This window comes from Camelus bactrianus, chromosome 24 (assembly GCF_048773025.1).
Source record: "Camelus bactrianus isolate YW-2024 breed Bactrian camel chromosome 24, ASM4877302v1, whole genome shotgun sequence".
In the NCBI taxonomy this organism is placed as follows: Eukaryota; Metazoa; Chordata; class Mammalia; order Artiodactyla; family Camelidae; genus Camelus; species Camelus bactrianus.
In genome coordinates, this window is record NC_133562.1 from 25,121,332 (window position 1) to 25,138,180 (window position 16,849).

Here is a 16,849-nt window from a genome sequence, read left to right on the forward strand (position 1 = left end):
TGTCCAGCTTGGACGGCTGGCTAGCCAATGACGGGTAAGATCCTCAGAGGAGGACAACCTAAGACAGGCACAGCCGGCTGGACCACAGATGGCCTACTCAGTGTGTCCAGCATGGACGGCTGGCCAGCCAATGAAGGGTAAGTTCCTCAGAGGAGGACAACCTAAGACAGGCACAACGGCTGGACCTCAGATGGCCTACTCAGTGTGTCCAGCATGGATGGATGCCTAGCCAATGACAGGTAAGATCCTCAGAGGAGGACAACCTAAGACAGGCACAGCCGGCTGGACGAAAAATGGCCTACTCAGTGTGTCCAGCATGGACAGCTGGCTAGCCAATGACGGGTAAGATCCTCAGAGGAGGACAACCTACGACAGGCACAGCCGGCTGGACAAGAGATGGCGTACACAATATGTCCAGCATGGACGGCTGGATAGCCAATGACGGGTAACATCCTCAGAGGAGGACAACCTAAGACAGGCACAGCCGGCTGGACCAGAGGCGGCGTACTCAATGTGTCCAGTATGGATGGCTGCATAGCCTACGATGGATAAGCTCCAGGGAAGCTCTGGAGCCCTGAAGTACCTGAAATAACCGTAAGTTCAGGAAAAGAATAAAGCTCAATGATAAAGAAAATCTCTATCATTTTATTCATTGAATCATGTTTTTTATGTTTACATATAAAATATGCATATTGTGTGCATATGCATGACTATATTTTGGGTTGTTATGTAATAAAATTACATATTAACATTTTATTTCTTTAAAACATTGACGCATTGTGGCAAAATGTTAGCATTTAAAAATCTTTCTTTTCAGAAATCAGATCATATACAAATGCTTGAAGTTTCTTTTTCACCTTTCCTTTATCCCATTCCCTTCTTTGCATCCCAAGAGGTAACCATTATCCTGAAGTCAGTGTTGTTTTACTTTCCCAGCTGTTTTTTTTTTCGCCAGTCCCGCGGCCTGGGGAGGGTGGGGCTCCTGCGAAAAGACGAGGGGCGGGTTCCCCTCCCGATCTCAGAGAAGCTCCAAAAAGGTCAGCGGCATGCCCACCTGCCGCCACCTCGGGCGACCGCGAACCATTCAAATCGCCCGCGCCAAGAGGTACCCGGCGCTCGCGATTGGCTGAGCCGGACCAGCGCCCCTGGGCGGGGCCGGCCCCCTCGCAGCGGCCGCGGGTCCCGCCCCCACGCAGGGGCCGCGGGTCCCGCCCCGCTGGTGCGCATGCGCGCAGTCCCCAGAGGAAAGAGTCTGCGCACACCCCCGCCCGGCCTCCGACTCGCGCCGCGGCTCCCTCCCTTGTCCGCGGAGGCTTGTCGGCTGGGCGAGACAGCAAGAGCTGCGGCCGGCAGGGGGCTGTGCGGACCCAAGGCGGCTGCGGTGGCGCCGGCCTGTGGAAAATGCCACCAGGCGGCGCTTCGGTTCGTTGCTCGTGTGACGGCCGTTCCCCGCCCCCCCATCCCTGAACCCCCTGCGACCGCCGGGGAAGAACCGGCCCGCGCAGTGAGTACCGCACCGAGACGCTTCGGCGGGAACGAGGCCGACGGCCGGCTGTGCCGGTTGCGCCCCTGAGGTGAGTGCGGGCTGCGGCGGCGGCGGCGGCGGCGGCGGCGGCTGCGGCAGCGGCGGCAGGGCGCGGGGCGCGGGAAGGACGGGGGTTGCGGCGGCTGCCACCCCGGGTCCCCGCGGCGGAGGGAGGCCGCGCGGGCCTCTGCGGGGCGGGGAGGGCCGGCGCCGTCAGTGTTTAGTCTCAGCTATTCTGATGTCTAGTTTTGTGCCCTTTGCTATGTCCAATCCTATATGAATTTCTGTTTTTATCTGATCGCATGGGACTAGCCCAGTGGTTCTCCAATTGGCTGGACATTCAAATTGCTTGGAAAACTTTTTAAAAACATAGGGGCCTGCAGCCTTCCCCAGACAAGTTAATTCAGAATTTCTGAAGGTGGGGCTGAGGCATTAGTATTTTCTTAAGCTCCCTGTGTGATTATAATGAGTCCAACAATCACTCCCAACTCTAATAAAACGTTCTGACATTTTATAAAACTTGCCGATTGAGAACCTCAGCATGTGTTTCAAATGAGTTCAGAGGAGAGAGTTTCCAGTGTTAGGTGTTGGTGTTTGTTCTATCAGTTGCATTCACAATGTAGGCTGACAAGGGGAAAAAAAAAAAAAAAACAACAACAAGAAAAAAAAATTCAAAGGGAAGGTAGACAGGCCGTGCAAAGGAGAGCTCAATCACAGAAGAGCTGTCTCCAGGAGACCAAAGTCATGCTCTTTAACATTCTAAGTGATTGGTTTGTGCAGTGAACCAAATCTGAGCAGTTCCAATGTTTGAAAATGAAATGACTTACATAGAAATACTAATATACCCTTCAAGGTCATGAAACAGTTCCTTGGCCTTAGGAAACGTGTAACTTCTGTGAGCTCATGTAGGTCAATTTGATGGGCCTCTTATAACCTTAAGATTCATCTTGCTCCTTATCTTTCCTCTGCATGAAAATATGTTAATACCAGCTTTGGAATCAAATCAATTCTTTTCTTTTTAAATCTGCCTTTTTAAAAGTTCCTTTGTATTTGCAGAATTACCAAGGAGTTGTTAAAAATTACCGTATTTTCTACCTCTGAATGAAATTAAGCAAAGACCGAAGTACAAAAAGGTCATCGAAACAAGAGACTATAAAAGAAACCTGAGAATAGCGGTACACTGCTAATGATAGCCTAAAATTTAATTTAAAGTCAGTCCTGAAACTGTGTAATGGTTAAGGATTGAGTTTCTATCCTCATCCACATGTTTAAAGAATCTTCTGTATTGGCTATCTCTAACCAAATTAGTGGGAATGGGAGAGGGCGGGGAACAGCTCACTAAGAATCTACTCATCTATAGTCCTTTTATCTTTTCATTTAGAAGGGTAAGCTACTGAATGTCATATATATAATGCGGTACATAAAATGTGATAAATGCTGCACCTAACACACAAAGTCTACAATAGACCATAGATCTACAAAGGACTGTGATCTATGGATCAGAACTAGCAGAGTTAACATCAACCCAGTTCCTAGCAAACGTTGCTAACTTATGGCCATAGCTATCATTTCAGGACCAATACCCCCTTTATAAAAGCAAATATTGTGTAGACCCCCTTCCCTTCCAAACGAGGCACTCTATCTTCAACTATAATTTTTAAGTAAATTTAAATCAATTTAGAATAATGGAATATATGTTATTGTACATTCATAACTATACTATATTCCTATTCCTACACCCCTCTTAATTATAATAAATAAGTTAGGATCAGGGAACGCAATATGAGAAATTATCCCACACGAGAAATTCAGGAAAAATGAAAGAGCAAAGGCAGAGATGGACTCTAAGCTAATAGCAGACCAGTTTTATCTGTAGACGATCACAGACAAAGGGGGAAAAATACTTAATTGAAGTATGTTTAACATGCTAAGATAAATTACAATCTGTCAATGTTGACCAAGAATGAGGAAGTTTGATATTCTTGTGAATAAGCTATTTCTAAACGTACTTATAAAACAATTCAGTGTGTTATGACACGAGTTAAGAGTGCCAATGAAGTGCCCTGGAAACATTTCATCCCAGAGCCAGCCACATGTCCAAAGATGCATTCTGTCTGTGGTGGGAAAGATAAGCGGGCCGGGGGCTCCAGATGAGGGGAGCCGTGTAGCAACTTGGGGCAAGGACGCAGATGCCAAAGCTGGGCCTGTCCGACAGAGAGCTCAGGAGGGACTCAGCTGCTGCTTTGGGAGGTGGCAGGAAGTGGGGGGAGGGGATAGCCCGACCCTGGCTCCTGAAGCACCCCTCCCCTCCCTTCCTACTTGGGTCCCACACAGCGCCCCTCACTCCATCCTGCCTTGGCCTACCTGTGCCTCACATACACCCCGGTGCTTCCCTCCCCGTTGCCTGACCCCGAGCCTCCCTGCCTGCCTTCGACCATCCCCAGTATCCCCATCCTGCCATGACCTACCTGCACCTGGGGCTCCATCCTGCTTCCCTGCTGGGGACTGGCCTTCTTTGACATGTGCGTCTCCTGGCAAGCTCTGGAGCCCTGAAGTACCGGAAATAACCGTAAGTTCAGGAAAAGAATAAAGCTCAATAATAAAGAAAATCTCTATCATTTTATTCATTGAATCATGTTGTTTATGTTTACATATAAAATATGCATATCTGTATGCATATGCATGACTGTATTTTGGGTTTTTATGTAATATAATTACATATTAATATTTTATTTCTTTAAAACATTGAAACATTGTGGCAAAATATTAGCATTTAAAAATCTTTCTTCTAAGAAATCAAATCATATACAAATGCTTGAAGTTTCTTTTTCAACTTTCCTTTATCCCATTCCCTTCTTTCCATCCAAAGACATAACTGTTATCCTGAAGTCAGTGTTGTTTTACTTTCCCAGCTTTTTTTTTTTTTTTTTTTTTTTTTTTTTTTTTTTTTGCCAGTCCCGCAGCCTGGGGAGGGTGGGTCTCCGGCGAAAGGATGAGGGGCGGGTTCCCCTCCCGATCTCAGAGAAGCTCCCAAAAGGGCAGCGGGCTGCCCATCTGCCCTCACCTCAGGCGGCCGCGAACCATTCAAATGGCCCACACCAAGAGGTACCCGGCGCTCGCGATTGGCTGAGCCGGACCAGCGCCCCTGGGCGGGGCCGGTCCCCTCGCAGCGGCCGCGTGTCCCGCCCCCACGGAGCGGCCGCGGGTCCCGCTCCGCTGGTGCGCATGCGCGCAGTCCCCAGAGGAAAGAGTCTGCGCACACCCCCGCCCGGCCTCCGACTGGCGCCGCGGCTCCCTCCCCTATCCGCGGAGGCTTGTCGGCTGGGCGAGACAGCAAGAGCTGCGGCCGGCAGGGCGCCGTGCGGACCCAAGGCGACTGCGGTGGCGCCGGCGTGTGGAAAATGCCACCAGGCGGCGCTTCGGTTCGTTGCTCCTGTGACGGCCGTTCCCCGCCCCCCACCCCTGAACCCCCTGCGACCGCCGGGGAAGAACCGACCCGCGCAGGGAGTACCGCACCGAGACGCCTCGGCGGGAACGAGGCCGACGGCCGGCTGTGCCGGTTGCGCCCCTGAGGTGAGTGGGGGCGGCGGCGGCGGCGGCGGCGAGGCGCGGGGCGCGGAAAGGACGGGGGTTGCGGCGGCTGCCACCCCGGGTCCCCGCGGCGGAGGGAGGCCGCGCGGGCCTCTGCGGGGCGGGGAGGGCCGGGGCCGTAAGTGTTTAGTCTCAGCTATTCTGATGTCTAGTTTTGTGCCCTTTGCTATGTCCAATCCTATATGAATTTCTGTTTTTATCTGATCGAATGGGAATAGCCCAGTGGTTCTCCAATTGGCTGCACATTCAAATTGCTTGGAAAACTTTTTAAAAACATAGGGGCCTGCAGTCTTCCCCAGACAAGTTAATTCAGAATTTCTGAAGGTGGGGCTGAGGCATTAGTATTTTCTTAAGCTCCCTGTGTGATTATAATGAGTCCAACAATCACTCCCAACTCTAAAACGTTGTGACATTTTATAAAACTTGCCGAGTGAGAACCTCAGCATGTGTTTCAAATGAGTCCAGAGGAGAGAATTTCCAGTGTCAGGTGTTGGTGTTTGTTCTATCAGTTGCATTCACAATGTAGGCTGACAAGGGAAAAAAAAAAAAAAAACAACAACAAAAAAATTTAACAGGGAAGGTAGACAGGCCATGCAAACGAGAGCTCAATCACAGAAGAGCTGTCTCCAGGAGACCAAAGTCATGCTCTTTCACATTCTAAGTGATTGGTTTGTGCAGTGAACCAAATCTGAGCAGTTCCAATGTTTGAAAATGTAATGACTTACATAGAAATACTAATATACCCTTCAAGGTCATGAAACAGTTCCTTGGCCTGAGGAAACATGTAACTTCTGTGAGCTCATGTAGGTCAATTTGATGGGCCTCTTATAACCTTAAGATTCATCTTGATCCTTATATGCATTAAAATATGTTAATACCAGCTTTGGAATCAAATCAATTCTTTTCTTTTAAATCTGTCTTTTTGAAACTTCCTTTGTATTTGCAGAATTACCAAGGAGTTGTTAAAAATTACCGTATTTTCTACCTCTGAATGAAATTAAGCAAAGACCGAAGTACGAAAGGTCATCGAAACAAGAGACTATAAAAGAAACCTGAGAATAGCGGTACACTGCTAATGATAGCCTAAAATTTAATTTAAAGTCAGTCCTGAAACTGTGTAATGGTTAAGGATTGAGTTTCTATCCTCATCCACATGTTTAAAGAATCTTCTGTATTGGCTATCTCTAACCAAATTAGTGGGAATGGGAGAGGGCGGGGAACAACTCACTAAGAATCTACTCATCTATAGTCCTTTTATCTTTTCATTTAGAAGGCTAAGCTTCTGAATGTCATATATATAATGCGGTACATAAAATGTGATAAATGCTGCACCTAACACACAAAGTCTACAATAGACCATATATCTACAAAGGACTATGATCTATGGATCAGAACTAGCAGAGTTAACATCAACCCAGTTCCTAGCAAACGTTGCTAACTTATGGCCATAGCTATCATTTCAGACCCAATACCCCCTTTATAAAAGCAAATATTCTGTAGACCCTCTTCCCTTCCAAATGAGGCACTCTATCTTCAACTATAATTTTTAAGTAAATTTAAATCACTTTAGAATAATGGAATATATGTTATTGTACATTCATAACTATACTATATTCCTATTCCTACACCCTGCTTAATTATAATAAGTAAGTTAGGATCAGGGAAAGCAATATGAGAAATTATCCCACACGGGAAGTTCAGGAAAAATGAAAGAGCAAGGCAGAGATGGACTCTCAGCTACTAGCAGGCCAGTTTTCTCTGTAGACGATCACAGACAAAGGGGGAAAAATACTTGACTGGAGTATGTATAACATGCTAAGATAAATTACAATCTGTCAATGTTGACCAAGAGTGAGGAAGTTTGATATTCTTGTGAATGAGCTATTTATAAACGTACTTATAAAACAATTCAGTGTGTTATGACACGAGTTAAGAGTGCCAATGAAGTGCCCTGGAAACATTTCATCCCAGAGCCAGCCACATGTCCAAAGATGCATTCAGTCTGTGGTGGGAAAGAAAAGTGGGCCGGGGGCTCCAGATGAGGGGAGCCGTGTAGCAACTTGGGGCAAGGACGCAGATGCCAAAGCTGGGCCTGTCCGACAGGGAGCTCAGGAGGGACTCAGCTGCTGCTTTGGGAGGTGGCAGGAGGTGGGGGGAGGGGATAGCCCGACCCTGGCTCCTGAAGCACCCCTCCCCTCCCTTCCTACTTGGGTCCCACACAGCGCCCCTCACTGCATCCTGCCTTGGCCTACCTGTGCCCCACATACACCCCGATGCTTCCCTCCCCGTTGCCTGACCCCGAGCCTCCCTGCCTGCCTTCGACCATCCCCAGTACCCCCATCGTGCCCTGACCTACCTGCACCTGAGGCTCCATCCTGCTTCCCTGCTGGGGACTGGCCTTCTTGGACATGTGCGTCTCCTGGCAAGCTCTGGAGCCCTGAAATACCTGAAATAACCGTAAGTTCAGGAAAAGAATAAAACTCAATGATAAAGAAAATCTCTATCATTTTATTCATTGAATCATGTTGTTTATGTTTACATATAAAATATGCATATCTGTGTGCATATGCATGGCTATATTTTGGGGTTTTATGTAATAAAATTACATATTAACATTTTATTTCTTCAAAACATTGAAGCATTGTGGCAAAACGTTAGCATTTAAAAATCTTTCTTTTAAGAAATCAAATCATATACAAATGCTTGAAGTTTCTTTTTCACCTTTCCTTTATCCCATTCCCTTCTTTGCATCCAAAGAGGTAACCGTTATCCTGAAGTCAGTGTTGTTTCACTTTCCCAGCTGTTTTTTTTTTCACCAGTCCCGCGGCCTGGGGAGGGTGGGGCTCCAGCGAAAGGACGAGGGGCGGGTTCCCCTCCCGATCTCAGAGAAGCTCCCAAAAGGGCAGCGGTGTGCCCACCTGCTGCCACCTCGTGCGGCCGCGAACCATTCAAATCGCTGGCGCCAAGAGGTACCCGGCGCTCGCGATTGGCTGAGCCGGACCAGCGCCCCTGGGCGGGGCCGGCCCCCTCGCAGCGGCCGCGTGTCCCGCCCCCACGCAGGGTCCCAGACTGGGACAAGAAGCCTGCCAAGGCCTCGAGCGGCGGGGCCAAGGGCCGGGGTGGGTGGCGTCTCTAATTCTAGTCGTCACACCCCTGCCTTTGTCCATGTGGAAGACCAAGCACCCGAAAGGCGATGGGGCCTGCGGCCAGCTTCTCCCGCGCAGCCCTCACCCCTGCGTGCAGTCTCAGGACAGTGGGAGGAACTGAGAGCAAGTTAGGGTTGTCGGGCGCTGTTTCCCCAGAACCCGAGTGGAAGTGGGGGCTGGCAGCCTGTGGAGCTGTGGGCCCCCTGGGCGGACCCTGGGCAGCGGACTCCCTCCGAGAGCATGCTCTGGCCCTGGCTGGGGGGCTGGCAGGTGCCCGGAAGTATGAAACTCCTCAGGGGCTTCCCGGGGGCTCTGGGCTCAGAAGAGGGTGGCCTGGCTTCCACTGCTGCTCGGAGCCGGCCCTCAGCCTGGGGAGGAAGTCACCAGCTCTCGGGGTTACGTCCCCAAAGTGCCTGGATCTGAGGGGTTAAACAGGCGAGAGAACAGCTCTGTCCAGCTTTTTATTCAAAATTCTTCTACTCAATTAAGGAGATCATAAAAATGCTAAGCATGTCCCTTTCTTCCCAGGAGCTCAATGGACCGACCCATTGTGGTTTCATATGGGGAGCCCGTGGCCTGGGGGGCTGCCAAGGCCCTGAATTGGCCTTTGTGCCAGACTGAGCTCATGGCCGGGCTGCGCTGTGGCCAGATGCCCGGTCCAATCCCCTCCCTGCTCCGTTGGCAAGAGTCCCCGTGACCGTGGCCCTCATCCTGCCCACAGACTCTGCGGAGTGCTTGTCAAGGGCCCTGTTCTGGAACGTTCTCAGCAGACCCTCCTATGGGTCTGCGTGAGCTCAGCCCGTCATCCCAGGGCGGAGGGCTGGCCTGCCCCATTTTGGACTGGCACTCAGAAGAGGCAGGTGTGGCTGGCATTTGCCTGGCGGTTCCTGCCTGGGGGGGCCTGGGGAACAGTCCTGGGCAGAGGGCACCTCCTTGCTAGCCCTGCTGGGCACACAGAGGGTGGTGGAGTTACTGTGGTCGTCATTCTGAGCCACAAATTTAAGAACATTTCTTCTGGGCCGTCCCCCCACCTCAAAATAGCTGATATGCGGCCTGGGCATTGATTTTTTCCAGCTGAACCCCAGGAGCGGAGCTTCCTCTGTTTCCTGGGTGTTTTGTATGGACCCCTACTTGTTCTGTCGGGGGTGCCACTTCTCCCGAGGGAAGAAAGCCACCAGAGGTTCTGTTGTAACCTCTGGAATGTGCCTTTTCCTGGAAAGGCTGCAGTGAAATTTCAGGGAGGTGGAGGAGGGGAAAGGCCCCGGGGCTGTTTTCAGGCACAGCTGGTCACATGACTGTGGCACTTAGGGCCTTGGCATTTTTTAAAGGTGGACATAGAACTGGCGGGAGGTCAGGGCTCTCAGCCTCTGCTCCCCATCCTTAAACGCAGCAGCTGCAGGGAGACAGGTGGTGAGGGAGTGTCTTCTGCAGCCTGGTGGTGCCCTGGTGGGTGTGAGCTCCTGTCTGCTTCAGGAAACAGTGAGTCCAGCCCAGACCTCAGGCTGCCCTCCACATGTGGCCCCCGTGTCCCAGGCGGCCTGGCCTCTGGGGAAGGGGCTGGGAGCCGGGAGCCGCCCGGAGCAGCCCCAGCTGGCCATCTCTGCCCCCCACGAGTCTGGGCTGCTTGTCTCCACCCCCGTGGGGTGGAGTCACGACTTAGAAAGGCAGAGCTAGTGAGGTTGTCACAGTGGAAAAAAATACGACTTCTGTGAGTGAGATTCCCTTACTTAAAGAATAACAGTCATACACGTTCAGCCCCAGATCTGGAAAACAGCCTGTGACCCAGACCCTGCTCCGTCCGGTCCCCAGTGCAGGTGGGAGAGGCTGCCGGTCCCTCCGCCGTGTCAGGGTCACCCCAGGCCCGGTCCCTCCGCCCCTCCCCACATGCTGTGTGCAAGCCCCCACCTGGGGGCCCCGTCCCGCCCGCGGGGCTGGGGGCAGCCCCACGGAGAAGTGCAGAAGGAACCCCGTGTCTCGCCAGGCCAGGAGGTTGGGGCTGGAGTCGGTGCGTACGGGGCTGGGACAGGGCGTTTCCCAAGATGAGACAGGCTTCCTGCTCTCCCGGGTTTGTGTCCCGGGCCCTGACCCGCTGCAGACAGGGCTGCAGGCTCCACAGAAAGGCGGTGTTACAGCTGCCGTTCTGCACTGCATTACGCTTCAGATTGCTAGTTGTCTTTCTATAAAAGGTGCAGGTCTGTGAAGGAAGCTCTGGGCTCTGCTCCTCTCTGGGCACCATCAGGGTTGCCTGAGGTTACCACCGCCCTGACCCATCGCTCTTTCTTCCTGTGTCATCAGTGGAAGGCCTGCGAGAGCCAGGCTTCAACCCAGAGGCAAGGCAGGGAGGGATGTTCTTGTTAAGTGACAGTCAGCGCTCACCTGGGGCGGGTGGAGAGCGCGGGGCCAGGCTCAGCCCTTGGCCCTGACCAACAGGTGACCGCCACACCGAAAAGGGGCTCACAGCCCCACCTAGGTGGGAACCGCTGACCAGAGCAGCCACATCTTCCCCAACCACCGGATGGAGGGCCACCCGTGGCCACATCTTTACCGTTCCCTGGGGCAGAGAGGGAAATTTGTAGTAAACATGCAGTGACTTTGGGGTCACATGCGCAGACTTGGAAAGTGCGATCAGAAACTTCTTTCCTTCTGTTGAAAGTTGACAGTGTCCTTTCTAATATCGCAAGAAATGCCAGGCCGGGAGACGGCCCAGGTGGCCTCCCTTGGTGCTGGGCGCCACTGCTTGTGGGGACATGCGGTCTGGGCGTGTGTGCCTGTTTCCTGGTGGGGGTGTCACGGGGGCTTTGCAGGTGCTGTGGGGTTGACGGGGGTCATATGTGTACTATGTGTGTGTACATGAAAGCCGCACCTCTGTCTGGTGACCCTGCAGACCCCGGCCATCACCGGGTGTGGCCGTCGGAGAGGCAGGCCATGGTCCCCGCTGCGCACACACTCACACCTCTTTCCCTCCTGCAGCCATCGCCATGCTGAAGGACAAGGAGCCCAGGGCCTTCATCGTCAGGGACAGCCACTCCTTCCGGGGCGCCTACGGGCTGGCCATGAAGGTGGCCATGCCCCCGCCCTCCGTCCTGCAGCTGAACAAGAAAGGTGGGTCCCGGACGGCTCTGCTCAGCCCCACCTGCTGCTTAACCTTCCCGCCCATGCGGCCCTGGGGACAGGAACAGCCCTCACGGGTCTTCTCAGCATTTCCTGTCTCGGCTCTGTTTTAGGAAGTGCTGCCCAGCTCAAGAACGGAGGTTAATTGTCAGCTTTATTTTTCTGATTGCTCTGAGCAGGTGACCCAGCCCATGGGTCAGATGCCGGACACGGTGCCCACTCTCAGCCTGTCTGCCTCAGTCCCTCTGACTTCCGAGCGTAAACGTCTAATAAGTTCCCCTGTCTTCTCCCTGGCTCTCTGTCCAGTGCACACAAGCACACGTGTCCTCCCCTCTTACACCAGAGGCGGCTCACCACATGCCTGGCCTTCGTTCCTCCTCCCAGCCGAGCGTTCTGGTGGATTGAACGCGAGCCGGTGCGGGCCTGGTGTCACCAGGTCACCCCTCGGGGGAGAGGACGGAGCCTTCCGCCCTCCGGGCCAGGGCTTCGGCCGGTGCCGAGGGCCAGCGGGTACCACGTGGTTCACTCGGGCCTCTTGCTCTGTAACGGGCGCTCCGTGGCTTGACATCGTCAGGCCCAGGGAAGTGCGTGGTGCCTGCGCACAAGGCGAGCGTTGTCCTGCACCTGGTGGGTGTGCAGTGGACCCAGGCCGCGGGACTGTGGGGAGCCCGCCATGCCCTTCCCTCCCCGGGCATCGTAACCCAGCACCACTGTTCCTTCGGGGCCCCAGGTCCCCCGGCTCCGCCCCGCGAGGCCCGTCCAGCTGGCCCCGTGTCCTGTTGGTGGCCCCCCGGGAGCCTGCAAGCCACCAGCTCCCGGGAACAGCAGACACGCTGTGCTCGGCCTGGCCTCTTCCCAAGAACCCTGGTTCTCTGCCGGGAGCAGTGCCTAGAAACCGAGCTCCAATCACCAGGTTGCCCTTCGCTTCTGACTCTTGGCTTCCCTCCAGACCAGAGCTGGGGAAGACACCATTTTTAAAAATTCCTGAACTAAAGCTGATGCCACCAGCTCGCATACAGGGTCACGAGGTCCTTCCTCGCCTTCTCCCTCGGGGACAGGCTTGGCTTCCAGCAAATCAGTTTACGTCCTCCCTTCTCTGACCCCTAACACTTACTCTCATTTTTCTTTTTCTGTCACCCTCCTCTTTGCCTTTTTTTTTCTTATCGTTATGCTGCAAACGCTAAAGAATGGGAGTTTTTTTTTTTTATGGGAGTTTTTTTTTACCTCTCTTTCCCCCTAAACGGAGATTGTGGATGTCAGCACGTCACATGGCTCTTCCGGGGGGCACCTGGGCTCGCCTGGGGGCAGCGGGCATCAGAATAAGCAGGTTCTGAAGCCCCGGTGTTTAAAAAAGGTGCCGCTGCCCGCTTCCCTCAGACTCATGCCCAGCACCCAGTCCTTGGGTGAACTCTTTGCTTAAAGCTTCCTGGTGGAAAAGCGCCTGGAGTGAGTTACACCCTGCGGAATGTGAGACTCGGTGGCCCAGGGGTTATCAGGACGCAGGTGGTGGATGTGTGCACAGCAGCGGGGAGGGGCTGGGAAGGGGTGAGCCCGGGGCCGTGGTTGGAAGTGAGGGAGGGAGATGCTGTGTGCACACCAGCCAGGAGAGGGGAGCCTGGGACGGGAAGGAAGGAAGGAAGGAGGGACCACCACACACTCACTCCTGAGTGGAAACCAGGGCTTCTGGAGCTCAGGAGCTGCGTCGGCTTGACTGGGGGATGCAGGCGCTGGGCTGCAGGGAAACCCGTGGCTGACAGTTACAGCAGGAGTCTGGAGGCAGGAGTCAGAGCCCCGCAGCTGCCCAGCTCCTCTGTCTCCGCTGAGGCTTTTAAAGCGAGGCCACCTTTACCCCTCCTGCGTGCATCGCCTTTCAGGGAACACAGACGGTGGTGTGTAACTGTCCCCTCCAGGTGTGCAACCCGCCCATCTCTCAGGCTGACCTGCCTCAGCCTTGAGGCAGAGGCCACAAATAGGGGCTCTTGCAGGGGCAGACATCGGGGCTCACCGGCTTCGCCCGGCCCCTGGATGTGGCATTTGGATTTCAGAGCCCAGGGACAGATCTGAGAGGAGAGCTGGCCAAACCCGGAAAGAGGCCCACGGGTCCCCATGCCCCACTGGTTTCCCGGGGAGTGGGCAGCCATGGCCGCACGGCTGGGTTCCCGCAGTCACTTCGTGCCCTGGAACCCTTCCTGCCGGCTACCTGTCCCGCGCAGTGCCGGCACTCAGATGGCTGATGCCGTCTCTGTGTGTAACATGCGTCACGGGAGCCAGCTGGTCCTGCGTCAGAAGCATGAGTGGTCATGCAGGCTCGTCCCCACGGAGGACCAGGAGCGCCGTGCTGGTCAGCGCAGGGCGGCGGCTCCTGTCCCTTCTGCTCATCTGTGCTTTCCCTCCCTGGACCACCTGCCGTTCCCTGGCGTTTCATGCTGTGCTTTCTCTCTGGGCTCGTGGGCCGGGTGAACGCAGGTGTGCGGGGGCCCGCCCTCCGGGGGCTCCTGCAGCTGGCTCGGGGCTCAGTTACCCAGGAGACTGGCACCACCCGGCTCTTTCCCGCAATGAGTTCTGGGGCATCATGCAGGGTCTGGGTCTCCCTGGCCTCCCGCTCAGGAGGGGAAGGAGCTGGAGTCCACATCACTGGCTCTTAGCTGCTTGTCCGGGTCCCTGGGGACGGTTCTGCAGGATGTTGCAAACGGTCCCCCGGGGACTCCCCAGCTCCAGGCATGGTCACTGGAGGCGTTCTGGCCGCCCATCCAGGCCATGACCCCCCCCAGCTCAGCTGCCTCCCGCGGGGCCGAGCTCTCCTTCCCATGTCCCCACCTTCCCAGGCGCTCGGTCTGTAAAACTTCTCTTCCTTTTGAATCTCTTGCCCCAGCTGGAGACTTGGCCAACGAACTGGTCCGGCATTTCTTGATCGAGTGCACCCCGAAGGGAGTGCAGTTGAAAGGATGCCCCAACGAGCCGTATTTCGGTGAGTGGCCGAGAGCCCGTGGTCGGCGTCCTGAACCCACAAGCCCGTTCATAGCGGGAGCTGCCTCGGATCCCGCAGGCGGTGTGGCCAGTCCTTTACAGATGGGCGGGGGGTGTCTCTGCCAAGAACCAGCCGCAGTCCCCTTCCCCCGACCCTTCCCCACCTGCCACGCTCCTCAGTTATTGAGGCTTTGCCCAGAGCCCCCCAGTAACAGAGCGTGCGTGCTGCTGAAGATAGAAGGGCCCCCTTTCAGAAGGTGCAGTGTGCTAATGCCTCTTTTGTCTTCGCCCATCCGCAGGGAGCCTGACGGACTTGGTGTGCCAGCATTCCATCACGCCCCTGGCTCTGCCCTGCAAACTGCTCATTCCAGACAGAGGTACGCTGCCGGCTGCCCCAGGGCCGCTCTGGTTGGCTGGGTGGGCTCGCCCGCCCGCACAGATGCAGTGAGAACTATCAGACCGGAAGTTCCTTCTGCTCCCACGCTGGGGGTCCGCCCTGAGTAGCCCACCCCAGTCACGTAAGAGGTGGTCCCTCTGCACACACAGCCCTCGGTCGTATCTTCACATCGTGGGCTTTGGGAACAGTTTCAGTGGAGCAGAGACCCGTGGCTCAAAATTACAACATGCCTGGACTCAGGGACCTTCAGGGCCATTTACGTGTGAGTTTTATAATTCTGCACGATCACCAGCTGTTGATATTGTTGGCCAGAGGTGTGGGAAGGGCTCGGCTCTTTCCCTTGGTGTCTGTCTGAAAACACCCACAACACAGATTTAACACAAAGTGGCGTCCACTTCCCCGGATAGCCTCGAGGTCACAAATTGCATCATGGTCCAGAAAGACGATTCGTTTAAAATACAGGCAAAGCTGACTTGCTTTCTAAGATGCAGTTGTTCGTCTCCATTCACCCAGAGACGAGGAGGGTGTTTCACTGGGCTGCACCTGCCCCGGACATGGTGACGGTTTCTCCAGGCTGGGCTGTTTTCGCCTGGGGAGACCCCTCTCTCCGCGAGCTCAGTCACGGGCTTCCCCGCTGTCACGAGGGTTCTTGCCGGCGAGCCGGACCCATGTCTGTGTTTTCTTGCTCCTCCCGGCAGATCCGTTGGAGGAAATAACAGAAAGCTCTCCCCAGACCATGGCCAACTCCGCGACGGAGCTGCTGAAGCAGGGGGCAGGTGGGTCCCTGCTGCGTCCCCCAAACCTCCCGGTCCTGGGCACTGCCGGGCTCCTTTCCTCCCCGTGCATCCCGGGAGGTTTCCGTTGGGAAGCTGCACTGGGGCTGGGGGGCCCAGGGGTCGGGGCGGCAGGTCCAGGACTCCGCAGGCTGATCAGGACCAAATTCCGTGGAATCAAGGTCGAGTCCTGGGTTTTGTTCGGGGGGGTGTGGTGAGGCAGGGCGTGATGACCTGCCCCTCCAGCTGCAGGCGTGCAGATGTGCACGTGACCAGTGAGTCCACAGAGGGACTCACGCTGCCCCCAGCCCAGGCTGACCCCAGGCGGCGACTCCCCGGAGCACTGTGTTCTTAGTAACAGGCTTTATTTTTCAGCACAGGTTTAGGTTCACAGCAAACCTGGCAGGAAGGTACAGGGATTTCCCATGTGGCCCTGCCCCCACACGTGCACAGCCTTCATCCCAGTCCCTGAGCCTGCAGGGGCCCGTCATCGTCACCAGCGCCCACAGTTTACACGAGGGCTCCCTCTCGGCTGTGTAAGGACACGTGTCCAGCATTGCTGTCCCACAGAGCAGTGCCTCCGCGCTCCACCCACTCGCCCCCCTCCCTCACCCTGGCCACCCCTGGTCCTTGATGGCCCCGTGGTTTTGCCCTTTCCAGAGTGCCGCATAGTTGGAATCATACAGCACGTAGCTCTTTAGACTGGCTTTCTTCCCTGGGTCATATGCATTCAGGACCCCTCCATGTCCCTTCACGGCTCTGTGGCGTGGTTCTTTTTATCACCAAATGATATCCCATCGTCGGGACGGACCACAGTGTATTTGTCCATTCGCCCGCTGAAGGACATCTTGGTTGTGTCCACGTTTTGGCAGTTGCAAATAAAGCTGCTGTAAACAGCCACATTCAGGTTACGACGTGGACATAATTTTCATCTCCTTTGGGTAAAGACTGGGGAGCCCAAATGCTGGATCGTAGGGTAGGAGTGTGTTCATTCTGTAAGGAGGCACCAAACCGTCTTCCAAAGTGGCCACACCGTTTGCATCCCCACCGGCAGTGCTGAGTGTCCTGTGGCCCCACGTCCTCCCCAGCGTGTGGTGGCGTCTGTGTGCTGGGTCGTGGTCCCTCTTGTTGTTTTGATGGCATCTCGTTGTTTTAATTTCGCATTTCCCTGGCAACATTTGACATGAAGTGTCTTCTCAGGTGCTCATTTGCCATCTGTGTGTGTGTCTTCTTCGCTGAGATGGCTCCGAAGGCTGTTTGTCCATTTTTAAATAAGGTTGTTGTTTTCCTATTGTTGAGTTCCGAGGGCTCTTCGTATGTGCTGAATACAGTTCTCTGT

The 16,849-nt window shown here is 54.6% G+C and overlaps 1 protein-coding gene across 1 annotated transcript; it reads left to right on the plus strand.

Moving 5' to 3' along the window:
• Positions 1–8,879: 8,879 nt before the first annotated feature.
• Positions 8,880–15,132, plus strand: LOC141574919 (tensin-3-like). The gene is made up of 3 exons (XM_074352304.1): positions 8,880–11,364; positions 14,246–14,341; positions 14,640–15,132. Exons 1-3 carry the CDS (start codon positions 11,241–11,243, stop codon positions 14,786–14,788), a joined length of 369 nt encoding a protein of 122 aa, XP_074208405.1. The 5' UTR covers positions 8,880–11,240; the 3' UTR covers positions 14,789–15,132.
• Positions 15,133–16,849: the final 1,717 nt, after the last annotated feature.

Excerpts from the sequence above, each read along its gene's own strand:
- LOC141574919 (XM_074352304.1), top strand. The coding sequence starts at position 11,241 with ATGCTGAAGGACAAGGAGCCCAGGGCCTTCATCGTCAGGGACAGCCAC. Across the intron at positions 11,365-14,245 it reads CCTGCAGCTGAACAAGAAAG|CTGGAGACTTGGCCAACGAA; the intron begins GTGGGTCCCGGA and ends CTCTTGCCCCAG. Across the intron at positions 14,342-14,639 it reads CCCCAACGAGCCGTATTTCG|GGAGCCTGACGGACTTGGTG; the intron begins GTGAGTGGCCGA and ends GCCCATCCGCAG.